Source organism: Mytilus californianus, unplaced genomic scaffold (assembly GCF_021869535.1).
Source record: "Mytilus californianus isolate M0D057914Y unplaced genomic scaffold, xbMytCali1.0.p SCAF_8, whole genome shotgun sequence".
Taxonomy (NCBI): Eukaryota; Metazoa; Mollusca; class Bivalvia; order Mytilida; family Mytilidae; genus Mytilus; species Mytilus californianus.
Genome location: NW_026262734.1, coordinates 70,209,041 through 70,224,322, shown reverse-complemented (window position 1 = coordinate 70,224,322; position 15,282 = coordinate 70,209,041). Strand labels below are relative to the sequence as shown.

Here is a 15,282-nt window from a genome sequence, read left to right as displayed (position 1 = left end):
CATCCCATGATGCATCATTTTAAAATCCAATTGACGAAACCATGTTGTTGTATTCCGCCTGGCTACCCCCTCCGCACAGTTTGCCACCATTTTACTCTCCAAAATGATCTCTGACAGACCCCCTGCCAAACCCCAAATCATGCACAAAGATTTTCATGGAGAAATAAAATTAGGGTAAACAGATTGGAGATAATTGCTTCTGTCATGCAAATGGCGAGATCTTCTCTCTGACAAGTCAAAGGGATAGGGTGTCACTTTGGTTAAAAGTGGGTACAGGTGTGCAATAAAAAAGAAACAGTTTCATAGTTTTACGATCATGGTCATTGACAAAATATCCAGAGGGGACACCTCCTAGTATATGTCGATCCAGTACGATGATCATTCTAGATCTGTATCTGTATCTGTAGGAATACGTGGTGGATACAACTACTGGCTTTAATACAATGGTATAGAGAGCGCCGTCGAATTATTGACGGTGCACGAGAGCAGTTTCTGAACTTCGCTATCAACGCTCGATGTGCGCACTACAGTGTCTTCAAGGTGGTTCCACTCGATTACTGTTTTTACGAAAAATGAGTGAGAATATTGTGGTATTTTGCTATTTGAAATCTCAGAACACTTTATGAAGTTCTTAACCTGTTTTTCCACAATATTTATTGACTGAAAATTGTCAAGTCATTAGATAATTAAATTCTTTCCAAAAATTTTAACATTGAAATTATGATACTAAGGAATATTAGGTGTCAACCCATTTCTCCCATCATATATTTAGTCCAAAATTTGCGACCCAGAAAAATATTAGTATGAATTTTCCAGCTCATGCAGTCTTATATTTCATGTATTTAGTATAATTTTGACCCGGTCAAATATTAAGAAATTTCCTGCCAAGTGACAGTAATATATTTGCGAAGTTGATAAGGGAGCCCATTTCAGCGACACATCTGTATTTACCTTAATACAGGAAGTGACACAACCCCTTCCAGGTATGGAGAACACTACAGTAGACATACATGTTTATTCGATGTCACCTCTATATATAACCGAGTCCCTGGTATATATGCCATATCAAACAAAAAATTTATTTATCTATTTATTTTCTTTTATATGTATGTGCTGTACCTAACTGATTTAAATTACCTAGGTATATACTCAATATGGAGGTGCTCCTACTTACACGAGGCATATACGCCAAAGAAGAAACCGAGCGCAATCTGTCGTCATAATGATCGTTAGCATAATACAACGATGACATTTAACAAATCGACATTTAACGAATCGACATGTTACAAGTTACAAAACATCAATATACAAATTGACAATTTACCAATAAAGAATTTTGAAATCACACAGTTACAAGTTACAAATTGACAATTTACGAATTAAGAATTTTCAAATTACAAAGATACGTACAAGTTACAAATTGACAATTTACGAATTAAGAATTTTGAAATTTCACAGTTTAGTTACAAGTTACAAATTATCAATTTACAAATTAAGAATTCTAAAATTACACAGTTACAAGTTACAAATTGACATTTTACGAATTAAGAATTTTGACCCCGTTGGCTTTCCATAGTTTGGACGTATTATTTTTGTAGAAACGCTATAACTGTGGATTTAAATACACCGATGTAAGATTACATCAACAGATCATAAACAATAGCGTGCAAAGGAATCATAACTAAAACTGTCATAATTTGTCAAAAAATCGGAATGTTAAATACTGAATCGATACAAACATTACGACAACCGCGGGTCAAATCAAGATGTATGTTAAATAATCTGGTAGGATGTGAATAGAGCAACTAATTCGATATACTGCATATCGATTTCGATAAACATGCAAATTAAAAGAGAGAAGTTTTCTTAAGAATGACTACGACATACAAATTTTACGGACGCCATCACGAGTTGGCTGACTGTTTTAGCACATACTTACAACTTCTCGTCCAATCAAATTGCTTTAATTTGCCTTTTAAGTTTCATAGTACATACCTTTTCCGTGTACTAAGTAACTATGCGCGAATGACCACAAGGATAAAAGAGGGACGAAAGATACCAGAGGGACAGTCAAGATACCATTGTATCGTAATCAAGATATTAAAAACAAAAATTGCCACAAGCTATTTTTGAATAAAATGTTGTGTCCTAAAATTAAAAAAAGTGGTTGGAAGTAGTTTTCACATTGATTTTTATATATCCTGCTATTAAAATTTTTGGTTCTAAAAATATTTTTGACAATTGAAAGTTTCTATTATTTAGACGAAGAATAAAAATTAATAAAAAAGTTGCATCGAGCATTACTGAAGAGACAACAATTGGCGAAATGCGCATTTGGTGCAGCAAATTTGTACTGTTTAATGTTATAATGGTGAAAAAACTAATGGATTTAGTAGCATCTTTTGATTTCAAATTTTGTGTATCTGTATTCAAAAACAATGCAAAAATACTTCGCAGCGCTATTGCCGCAACATTTCATTGAACCATCCTTGTACAAGTGACAAATGAGCCTTGATATTAATCTTTTTATCATTTGTGTGTCAGTTGCCACAAGTTTTGTAGTTATCGCAATAAACACCGTTTAGTTGTATATGTCGATGTTAGAAAAGTTCGCTAAACAACCCAGCCAAAGTAGCCTTCCTTCTGGGAAAATTAATACTTAGATGTTGTAATTTACACACATTTGGTATTTTTGTTGTTGTAGAACTTACATAGTATTGAATGTAAAAAACATACAAACAAATTAACTAAACAAACTGAAACCATAAGGTCTCGGAAGTAATAAAATTCAAGCAGCTTATTTGAAAAAAAAAAATCCCAATCCAACTACATGCAATAAGAAATGCAACTTTAATCACAAACTCAAGGCTTGCCAACAATGATGATACGTTTTGTCAAGAGGCATGATTGCGTTTTTTTTAATGCAGGACTAGCAGTAAAAGCAAATTTGATATCAAACCATAATTTTACAACTAATGAGTGACATACAATTACCGAATCACACGTTGTTTGTCAAAACAATGTCCCAGCAATAAGGTATAAATCAGCGAGAAATGAAACTCATGTAAATAATCCGTTTATACTTACTTATCTGCTTGAGCCTTTGCTACTCCATCGTACTGTTTGCTTGGTCCATAGTGAAGAGAACTGCTCATACTATTTATACCTATGTTTTTACCTCTCTTGTCCGTGTAATTTGTATTACCTATTTATCAATTGAAAAGATAAGTACTTGATTGCAAATAGCAAGACAAAACCAACATAAAAGAGATTAAAAAGATTGAAATACACACTGAAAGTTAAAAAATATGAATTACACAGTTACACACTAAAAAATAAGAATTACACAGTTACACACTAAAATAAAAATTATACACCAACATCAAATAATGAAAAACACTCTGAGAATTAGGTCTCGATGTATAATTGATTACATATAGACAGTAAATAAGCTAAAAGCGTTCTTGACCTCTAGGGTACAAAGGTTCAAATTGGTCGCTCACAATTACCCTTATGTACCTTTGGGTCTACATTTAACCTCAGATTATTATCATAACCCATCTTTATTATGCTAATTAGCTATTTGCGTATGAAATGTTCGCACAAAACTCAGTGTATTATTTTTTATGGTCAGTGTGTTTTTTTTTTCATTTTTTTAATCTCAAAGTGTAATTTTTTATTCTTGCTGTATATTTTTTGAACTTTTTAAATTTCAGTGTGTTTTGATTGAACTAATAATGAAATTTGTCATTCTAACTAAGTGTGATTTGGGTTTTCTTTTTTATCTCAGTATGTTACTTTTTCGAAATATATTTTCAACATAATTTTGTGCCATAGAAGAGAGGTGAAAGATATCATAGGGATATTCAAACTTATAAGTCAAAAGCAAATTGACAACGCCATGGCTAAAAACGAAAAACGAAAAAAACATTATGCATAACACTTCATAGAAAACTAAAGCCTTAGCAAAATAACCCCACCAAACCCAATGTAATCGAAATCTGCGGGTAACAAATATACAGAAAAAAAAATAACAAATTAAAATATAAAAATGTTAACCTTCAGTTTATGTTTTAAGTACATATTTTGCATGATACTATATGTTTAGTAGCAATGAAATTTGGCTCGATTCTTACCTCTTGTTTCAACAATATCAATTTCTCCTGACGTTGGCCAATCTCCATAAGTATTCGATAAGGGTAACAATTTAATACCTATTTAGAGATGATAAAGTATGCTTTTTATCAAGAAAGGAATAACATAAATGTGGCAAATAGAAAAATAAACATAGAATAAAGCATGGTATTTCTACCTTTGATATTCGAAAGTTGAAATTTACGATTCACCTTTTGAAATAATTTGATTATGAATTTTCAAACCCTACTGTTTACTTTCTTTGGAAATATTCAAAAATAATGTTTCCCTTCTAAAACTAACCTTTTCACCTGATGATCTACATATGTAACTATTATGTGCAATGATTTATCAGTCGAGTGTGACTGTTTGTACCTATGGTTTTAAAGCTGTCTTTTGTTTACTTAGGAATGTTTACTGCTCAATTTCAAAATGAAAAGAGCTCTACTAGTTTTTATAATTATTTCAATAGAAATGGTCGAATAAATAGGTCCAATGGCAATGGTATAGCTATTCCTGGATGCACAATATAAACATATGGTATAAATGATTTTTGCAAAATTACTAGGAGTTTTTGAATTGGAACCAATACCTTTTTAAAATTTATACATTGTTAGATTATTGGTTGTGGTAAAATTTGATCATTCACCCAAAAACTTACTTTTTGGTCAATTGTGACAATTCAGTGTGATTTATACTTGTTGATATTTGTTTTAGATGTATTTTGAATTACCAATTTAAAAAGTAGGAAATATAACACATTTTCTAGGAGACCAAAAAGGAAATATCTCATGTAGTACCCACCAGCAAATATCCAATCTCCTTTTGGCATTTTGGCCTCAACTTCAACTCTTCCATATTTCATTGTAAATCCATTTTTGCTCTTCAAACGTGCAGATCTAATTGGATTTATTGGATGTAAAGTAGATCCCTTTCTTCGGCAACCATAGTATGCATTTGTGGTGCATCCTTCAGCTTTAAATGTCAAATTAGCGAAAAAGCTGTTAAAACGGATGAATTCAAGTATTCTGCATTTAAGCAAATATTAAAATGTGCACTCATTTAAACACCAACTTCAGCGTTGGCCAGACAATTTCCAACAAAAGTATGTACAAAATATGTTACTTCCTTAAGAAATTATTCGAACTATTTGAAGCTTACGGTCACAAGCATTCCTTCTTTAGCATTATAAAAAAAGAATTTTCATGTAGAAGCAAGGATGAACACAGACAAGACAATCATATTTTTGCGTTTTTCTAGCACTGGATCGACACCGCTGCTGTTGGACTGTAGGTCCCAATGGTGTCATCAGTAGTCACTGACATGATTTATATAACACACGTTTTCGTTGATTGATTTAGAAAATATTAAGAAACTAAGTTTCCACCTCTAAGGCAAAGTTGACCTTAGATGAAATTGGCTATAACTTTTAGGTCACTTATTAGTCATATACACGTGTTTGGGTACGTACTTAGACATCTTTGAATTTCAAATGGTTGGGTTCTTTTAGCATTCCTGATGAAGTAAATTAATAAAAGCGCTTCGTACACACGAGATTCATCAAGTTTTATTTTCGATTGAACTTTTTGATAACTTACGAATACGACTTGGCCGTTTTAAACTATGTATAATCAATGCCCAACACAACAAAACAGTCAATTTCGCTTGGACATAAAACGCACGTACAAGCATTTGATTTCGCGTTTGGTTTGTGTAAATAGTTTTTTTTTAAATAAGACAGGTTAATTTAGATTTCAGCGTTCCTGATGAATGTAAATCAGAATAAGTGCTTCGGACTCACGACATTTATAGATATCAAAACAGTTGAACAGCTAAATGACTAAATGGGCATAAAATAATAGCCAAAGCCATCTTATGTCAACTTTGCGTGAGAGAGTTGGAACCATAGTTTCTTAATCCTTTCTTAATTTATTAACGGATAATTTTAGAAAGGTGTGATTTAAATCATGACATTAACAAACATTGACTTTTGAGCTAATAAAACCCTCGGGGGTTATAGTCATACAGCATAGGCACCGACCCAGAGCTATCAAAAAAGAAAATACTACTTTATACATTTGATGCGTCCGAAGCGCTTTTCTTAATTTACCTTCATCAGGAACCCTTAAAGCCAAAAATTAAAAGCAAAGGCTGTATAAATACCGAAACACTTAAGGTGTCATTTTCATTTTCCTGCACTGGGTCGGAATCATCAGCTCAGTAGTATGTGCTTCGGTACTGAAATAATTTATAACCAACTTTTCTAAAGTTTCCCGTTGATAAATTCGGAACTTTTTAGGAAACTTAGGTTCAAACTCTTCAGGCAAAGTTACCCTTAGATGAATATCGCTATTGTTTATGTCCTTTTTCATATAGGTCCTAACGTTTCTACGTATTTTTAAATCACTGGCCTTCAAATGTTTAGGTTTTAGCTTTCCTGATGGAGGTAAAACAGGAAAGCGCTTCGGACGCATGCAATTCATAAATTGTTATTTTTATTTACTAGTACTGGGTCGATACCACTACTGGTGGACTGTTAGTTCTCGATGTTATTATCAGATCAGTAGTCAGTGCTTTGGTATTGATATAATTTATAACCTTCGTTTGTAAAAATTTCCGTTGATGAATTGAAAAATTATCATGAAACTAAGTCCCAACTTCCTCAGGCAAAATTGACCTATAAGGAATTTGGCTATTCTTTTAAGTCCTTTTGGTCATATACCTTTTTGAGATAATTGAACGTTTGCATTGAATTTTACCAGGTAATCACTGGTAATGGGATGTGAAGAGATCGTTAAAAATATCAAATATATATATAAATATATAACCATTCAGTGGCAACAACTCAACGATTTACCTATTGTAACACGATTTATAAGGCAATGTAACTGTTAGCTTAGTGCATAAGAGTTTACCCGTGGTTTTATATAGGGAGTTCGTACTTCTCAATCTTTGTTTTTTCAAACATGCTTTATGTTCAGTTTCTTCTATACATTTTTTTCTTTTGCCATAGCATGTCTGTCCTTCCTCTGATTCGTTTTCATTGATCTTTAAGTATTTTCCTATATAATAGTGCACATGACTTAAATTGATAAACAGAGAATCATTTCGCAAACGGGAAAAATTTTGCCTAATTTCAGAGAAATCATAGTGCTCTCTATCTATCTATCTCTTTCTTTCTCAAACACGTATACGTGACGTATCTAGTATATATATATATAATTCGTCTCAAATTTATCCCAACAATGTTAGATCTTCACGTTTGCGTAAGCAAATTTTTGTTCTTCCCTCAGCGGAATTCGAACCCTTGCGTCTGTGACATCGTGGGAACACCGCTTGCATTGTGTCCAGCGCCAAAGAACACTCGACCACCTAGGCTACATAAAAATATAGCTTTCGGTGGTTGATGTGATGCCTGTCCTTGTCGGCTTTAAAGGTGGGAGGTTTGGCTAGCCATAAAAAACCAGGTTCAACCCACCATTTGTTTCTTAAAAATGTCCTGTACCAAGTCAGGAAAATGGCAATTGTTATCGTATAGTTTGTTTCTATGTGTGTTGCATTGTCGTTTGTTGTTTGTTCACTTCAGTGTTTCTGTTGTTTCGTTGTCCAAATGTACTATATTGTATTGTTTATTTGCGTTAGCCCAAAAGCGTTGCTTAAAAGTGGCGTTAAAACACCAAAAAATCATAATCAAATTTATTTGCGTAATTCTCTGTCCGTAATGTTGTACTGTATTCATGTCATGTAATGGTGTCATTTTAGTGTTATATTTAACATTGCCATAAAAGTGCGAGGTTTGGTTAGCCACACAACCATGTTCAACCCACCATTTATTTTCTTAAAATGTCCTGTACCAAGTCAGGAAAATGCCATTGTTATATTATAGTTCGTTTCTGTGTGTGTAACATTTTAATGTTGTGTTTCTGTTGTGTCGTAGTTCTCCTCTTATATTTGATGTGTTTCCCTCAGTTTTAGTTTGTAACCCGGATTTGTTTTTTTCTCAATCGATTTATGAATTTCGAACAGCGGTATACTACTGTTGCCTTTATTTATCTAGGGTTATAACACAGTACATTATGTATAGTGGCAAGAAGATGGTGTATCTTTTATATCAGCTCTTTTGTCTGTCGTAAAGAATGATAATGTTAATTACCATGCCGCCACATCAAATTTTAAAAACATGTGACAACTTTATGACAGAAATTCTTCATCGGATAACACTTGGTTATACAGGGCTAACACCATATATATATATAATTCGTCTCAAATTTAGCCCAATAGTTATTCTTCCCTCAGCGGGATTCGAACCATATATAGTAAAAACATTGACACTGACGAAGGATATTTGTCCTGCCGAAATATTTGCAAACACGATTTTATAACATCTTTTTCGTATATTACCATCCTATATTAGTACGCGCAAATCTTAAGACTTTTGTCATTGATTTCCTTGTCTGCGCAGTATCGCCTATTTAGACGATCTGGAACATAAACACCTTTATAAAAAAAACAGTAAATACAATTATCAATAATATATAGATATATATACTCGCCCAAATTAAATTTGGCATGGTCTTACCCCATAAGTCCAGAACTCCTGTCGTTAAAAATTCCTCGCCATACTTTTCTGTTGTTAAGGTCTGTTTCAGTAAATCAAAGTAAAAGAAAACTCTATGAAATTGATCTACTTCAAACGAATATTGACGCAAAATGAAAATATAACTAGTTACCGAAATGAGACATGCTTCCGAGAAATTATTTTGTTTAGAAATGCATTAACTAGTTTTAGATATATACAATATCTTTATATTTATCTTTATACTCTTTCATCTAATATTCAATTTCTGTTCCCACACTCAATCCCTCACTTACCGGTTTAATGTACAACTTTCCTTGCTTAACATATGAGTTGGATCGGTCACTATTGTAGTACTCGAATTCTGAATTCTGAAAAATGGAAATTTGTTCAAGTATATTTCTCCCTTCAATACGAAGATTAAGCCACTTAAGGTTTCAAGACGTCTTTTTATGTTGTAATGTTACACTACTGTCTCAGGTTAGGGTGAAGGTTGGCGCCTGTTAAAAAGTTAAAACCCGCTGCATTTTTAAGCACCTGTCCTAAGTCAGGAGCCTGTTGTTCAGTGGTTGTCGTTTGTTGGTGTGGTCCATATGTGTTTCTCGTTTCTCGTTTTTTATATAGATTAGACCGTTGGTTTTCCTGTTTGAATTGTCTTACACTAGTCATTTTGGGGCACTTAATAGCTTGCTGTTCGGTGTGAGCCAAGGCTCCGTGTTGAAGGCCGTACTTTGACTTATAATTGTTATACATTGTTACTTGGATGGAGAGTTGTCTCATTGGCACTCATACCACATCTTCTTATTTATATAAATCAATACGTAGACTATTTAGGATTGTATAAAGTCTGTTTAACAAAAAGAAGGTTGTTGTCATCAAATCAATATGTCACTATTTTAAGTTAAATTTATGTCGATATAGCATTGTATCAATTTAATAAACATGACCTCCTAACAGGTTTAAGTAAACGAGAGCAAATTTCTCATACTTTACTATAAACCCGTTACCAGTTAGTGGCGATGAAAAGCCATAACTGTTATCAATGTTGGTTAGTATAGTCAATAAAAGCACTAACAATACTTCAAAAACATTTAATGAAATGTTGATTCATTTACAATTTAGATATTACCGTTAAGTCTTAAACAATAAGCACATTTACACAACAAAAAAGAGGCTGCGAAATAGGTTTGGATAAATTGTACAATATTACATCTCTTAGAAGAAAAAGTCACGAGAATGTTATCTTCTACAGCATTTAGTAGGGGAGGGGGTCTATTTTTTCTTTAAACTATATTCACACTAATTTTCCATACTGATTGCAAGCGATAATAGTTGAAGACTATATAATACTTTTGAAATATTTCCGCTTTTTCATATCCCCTTTTGCTTTCTATGTCCAATTCTGCAATTTGAAGCATTCATAGCTATTTTGTTTGTTTCAACAAAGAGTAGTCATTTCATGTCAAAACTTTACCTTATCCTTTCTAGTTCTGAAATATTAAACAGACCTTTATTTGCATGTAAGACCGCGCTTGTTCCCGAAAATTTGTTACTGCTGTTTTGAGAAACAGGTAAAGTGTGCCCTTCTATTTAAATTATTTTCTTTTTTCACTATTCAAAAGAAACTTTCAACACGGGTCCTGCAATAGTGATCCAAAGTCCTTAAGCTTTCGTTTGATTTAAAAATTATACAAACACGTTACTTGTTTGCAAGTTACAGTTATGTGTAGGACTTATTTTGTTTACAATATGTATTAATTTCTTGTTTGTTCTTTCTTACAGGGTCCGAACTAGTGGTTCTATATCTATAACAGAACCAACCTCTGCTTTAATAAATTTCATTCTACGATATATTCGTGCAAGAAAAAAACACATTAAGCTTTCGTTCAAATACTATTTTACTGAATTCAAGCTCAAATTGGACTAGTTGTAACATATACGTTATACAAAGAAAACTGCATGTGGATATTGATAGTGACCAATATGATACGTTTTCCATTATAACCAGTTCTAATTTGTTAATGTCTACTAACATAACAATGTTCTTTCCTACTTGTATTTTTTTATCAGAGATTATTCTTTGAATAAAAATATAGTAGTCCAAACATAAGATTTAGTCGATAACTTTGTTTCTCCTTTTTTTTCTGAAAATTGGGAAAAGGGTATTTTTTGTAACAGCTATTATATAACACTTTTTACTACTTATAGTTGAGAGCATTTCTTTTGTTGTACTGTTACAGTCCCAGGTAAGGTGAAGGTTTTGGGAGCAGTTCCGCTGGGTCTCAGAAACAACATTATATTGCTCGATCTTAGAAACAACGTTACATTGCTGGTTATTCCAAGTACTCCCAAAACCTCTTTCTAAGTTATTAGCATCAATGTTATCAGCAACCAAAGCCGAGCTTCAGAGTTATAATGTAACTACCTGAATCAAATATGGATGAAAAAAAAAATTCTAAAGATCTGTTAGAGTACACACATTCTAAGTTTCGTTTCTCCTCAGTGGGAAATTTAGTGTCAACATATTAACTCCCCTGTAAACACTGAAAACTTTATCATTTCATTGTTTGTTCTGTTTTAGAAAGGCCGCTTTTAATTATAAATTCACAAGAATGCCAATTATCCGTATATCTATGCAGCTAGATCAGAAAAATGCAGAGGAAAAGTTCAAAAGGATATACAGCAAAGATGAAAATAAGTTACTAAGCTGATTCAAACAGATGTTTATCCTGATGTAACGGATAATCTACTTTGTAAAAATATTTATCTTAATTTTTCAAACCTGCACAGACACAACTTTTAAATTGTTATATTCAAGAGAAGACTGTATTTCTAAATGAAAAGTTGACGTGAAAAGAGCAGACCGTTGTATTCGAAAACTTAGATGTACAAAAAAGTATAATGTTGGGAAATTGTAACATGCTAAGGACTATGTGGAACACTTCGAAATTGGTGACATGAAATATCTTGATGACCTGAAAGATTTTGCATGTTTTTTTTCCATTTTTTTTTTTTTTTTTTTTTTTTTGTAGCAAAGATTAATATATTTCAAATTTCAGTTTCACAAGCTTCTAATGTAATTATCTCGATAAATAATGAGCATAAGACATCGTATTTTTTATTTATATTTCGAATAACACAATTCACAGTTTAACAAATCATTTCTTTAAAATGAATAGTGTTGTTTAGACATAGCTTATAATTACATGTAGTATCGTCACCGGCATTGTTTCAATATTGATTTTCTCGACTTTTTCATGAGAAGAGAGACTTTTATATTGTTCTCGAGTCATCGATTTCGCCACTGCACTTACAATAGTATAAATATATTTCACTTTTCTACCCTTTACACGAGTATTCCCCTTTCCAACCCAAAAGACAAATTGAAAGAATTAGTCCTGCTTTGTTTCCTAAAAAACGAATGACCAACGTAGATACAAATATCTTGTCTTAGGTAGGGATGAATCATACTTTGTAAAAAAAACCAATCTGATTCAAACAAAAAAATATCAAAACTGATTTTATCAAAATGCTTGATTTCTTAAAAGACAACATGTTTGTTACATTCGGTGAACGTGTTTTGAAATATACAATTGGCATTTCCTTGGGAATCAACTGTGTTCCTCTTCTTACCGTCTTTTTCCTTTAATCATATGAAACAGACTTCATACAAGGTCTTCTAATAGAGAAAGATAAAAGGCTAGCATTATTTCTTAAGTTTACGTTCCGCTAAATAGATGATGTCCACTCATTGAACAGTTCAAGGTTTTGTGACTCTGTTAACCGCATTTATCCCATCGAATTTGAACTAAAGGATAAAACAGATACAGTTAAGTGTGTCTCGTACCTTGACTTACATCTATAAATTGACAATAAGGGTCGGTTGAGAACAAAACTTTACGGCAAAAGTGATGATTTCAGCTGATAAAACCAAAAGTTCCAAGTGGGGAATATTTTACGGATGCGATCACAAGTTAGTTGACCGTTATGGATTATATGTTTCACAGATGACGACGGATATGTTCCAATTGTTGTAACTACAATCCTGTCGTCCCTTCCTCGAATGTGATCTATTGAATTAGACTTGTTACCAGGTTTTTACTTACACGATCAACTTGACGAGTGCCACATATAGAGTAGAATCTGCTTACTCTTCCGGAGCACCTGAGATCACCTCCGCTTTTGAAACATAAGTGTTTAGTTTTCTATGTTGTGTTTTGTTGACTGTTTTTATCTTTTTGTCATGAATAAAGGTAACAGTAGTATACTGCTGTTCGAAATTCATAAATCGATTGAGAAAAAAACAAATCCGGGCTACAAACTAAAACTGAGGGAAACACATCAAATATAAGAGAACTACGACACAACAGAAACACAACATTAAAATGTAACACACACAGAAACGAACTATAATATAACAATGGCCATTTTCCTGACTTGGTACAGGACATTTTAAGAAAAAAATGGTGGGTTGAACCTGGTTTTGTGGCAATGTTAAATATAACATTAAAATGACAACATTACATGACAGGACTACAATACAAATAAATGGGAGAACATATAGGACAGAGAAACATACGAATAATAGCTACGAAAAGGTACCAGGTTTAAAATTTAATACACAAGACGCGCGTTTCGTCCACACAAGACTAACCAGTGACGCTCAGATCAAAAAAGTACGAAAGCCAAAACAAGTACAAAGTTGAAGAGCATTGAGGACCAAAAGTTCCAAAAAGTTGTGCCAAATACGGCTTAGGTTATATGTCTGGGATAAGCAAATCCATAGTATTTAGAATAATTCATACTTTTGTATACAGTAAATTTATAAAAATGACTATATAATGGATAAACATGATAACACCGAACTGGTGACTAACTACAGAATAAAAACGGATACATAAAACAACATAAATCAGCACATAAAAATTCACAGCCGAGTTAGCCAAAGAGATCAACGCTAAAAAAAGGTGACTTTGAATTTCTGAAATTTCCCAAAAATAGGATAGAATTAGGATAGAATTCAAGATTTGGTTTATAATACTCATATAACATTTATCAATAACAATGAAAATTACAATACTAATTAATATCAAATGTGGTAGTAATAAGATAATTAATAGTATTATCTAGCTATGTCGGTGTTTCTTCTAAATCAAACTGTAAACCAAATATATCGTATAAATTTCGTTGACCCATGACATGACATGACATTGTCAGTTTGTTTTTATCTTTTTGCCATGACATTGTCAGTTTGTATTTATCTTTTTGCCATGACATTGTCAGTTTGTTTTTGACTTTGGAGTTTGATAATCTTTGTGGTATCTTCCACTTCTTTATATATAAGCGTAGGAACAATTTTTTTTTCAAATTTGTACTATTTTCTGGTATGTTCTTTCTGACTGGGTCCGTATTAGTAGTCCTATACCTTTCAGATGTTTTAATGAGCATGGTTTCTCATTTGTGGATACAGATCTTCTTTCGTTTAAAACGGACATAATAATGGTAGAATTAAAGCATCCAAAATAAATCCGATTGATTTGAATAACCAATATGTTTCATAAAAACTTGCAAGGATAAAAGTTGATGATTGTGCACAAATTGAAACCAAAATTTCGTGGAAGTAGAATCCGCAAAACTGTTTAAAACTGTAGAAACGTTCTACATGTATATAATTACCAATTTAATATAATTTATGGTTTTACATGTCATTCGTTCAACCAGAAATTACGTTTGACAGAGGTTATCGAATATAAAAAGTTCGGGTTACAAAAGCACATTATAGAGTACCCTAGATTGAGAAATATTTTATTCACATTTGATCCGTCTAAGTAGATTGGCGAATGAGACACCAGGTCCGAGTACACAGTTATTTCGTAGTGCATTTCTTTTAGACAATAAATGAAAATTAAAAAAATCCCACCTGCGCTTTCCCAATAATATTTTTACAGTGTGTTGTACTACTTTTGGGACAAATTATATCAAAATTATAGAAAACTTCATCGGCTCTAACTCAAAATATGGACAATTTCATGTTAAGGGGGTCTTCAAATCTTTTGACAGCTTCCGAAGTGCTAATTTTTAACCTTTTTCAGCTGGACCAAATCACTACTTAACTTTAAAATTCATGACCCAAATTTTTTTACAGTGTCATTTCACCCCCCTACTTACTATTTGAGTCATAAAACATGGAGAAATAAATTTTGAAGGGGTATAAAAAAAATCGACAAGTAACACACTGTCCACACTAGGGACTATATTCGTGGACAACGAAAATCAAAGGACGATAACTGTGTACCCGGACCTAATAGGGTAGAAAAAGTTGACCAATCTTAATGAAACTTGGTATGACCAAAGCTTATTAAATTATAAGACTGCTTACAAAGTTTCATGGCAATAGGATTTATATTATAGACAATATGACTAATTCTATATTCAACTTTGCGTGTTAAATTTAGACGTTAAAATTGAAAATTTTCAACTATCAACATTTGGGGCTTAAAAAATTAAAATATTGCCAAAAAATACTTTTGAAATGCCTTAATATATAATATATTATGTATTAAAAGCAATAG

The 15,282-nt window shown here is 32.5% G+C and overlaps 1 protein-coding gene across 1 annotated transcript in view; it reads right to left on the bottom strand.

Annotated features, from left to right (window-relative positions):
• Positions 1–15,282, bottom strand: part of LOC127712163 (beta-1,3-glucan-binding protein-like) — a 52,717-nt gene that overhangs the window by 7,780 nt on the left and 29,655 nt on the right. Inside the window, exons 4-8 of the mRNA XM_052218456.1 lie at positions 9,007–9,081; positions 8,714–8,774; positions 4,939–5,109; positions 4,137–4,214; positions 3,088–3,205 (exon numbers count right to left, since the gene is read on the bottom strand). Of these exons, the coding sequence (XP_052074416.1) occupies positions 3,088–3,205; positions 4,137–4,214; positions 4,939–5,109; positions 8,714–8,774; positions 9,007–9,081 (503 nt within the window). The remainder of the gene's footprint in view (positions 1–3,087; positions 3,206–4,136; positions 4,215–4,938; positions 5,110–8,713; positions 8,775–9,006; positions 9,082–15,282) is intronic.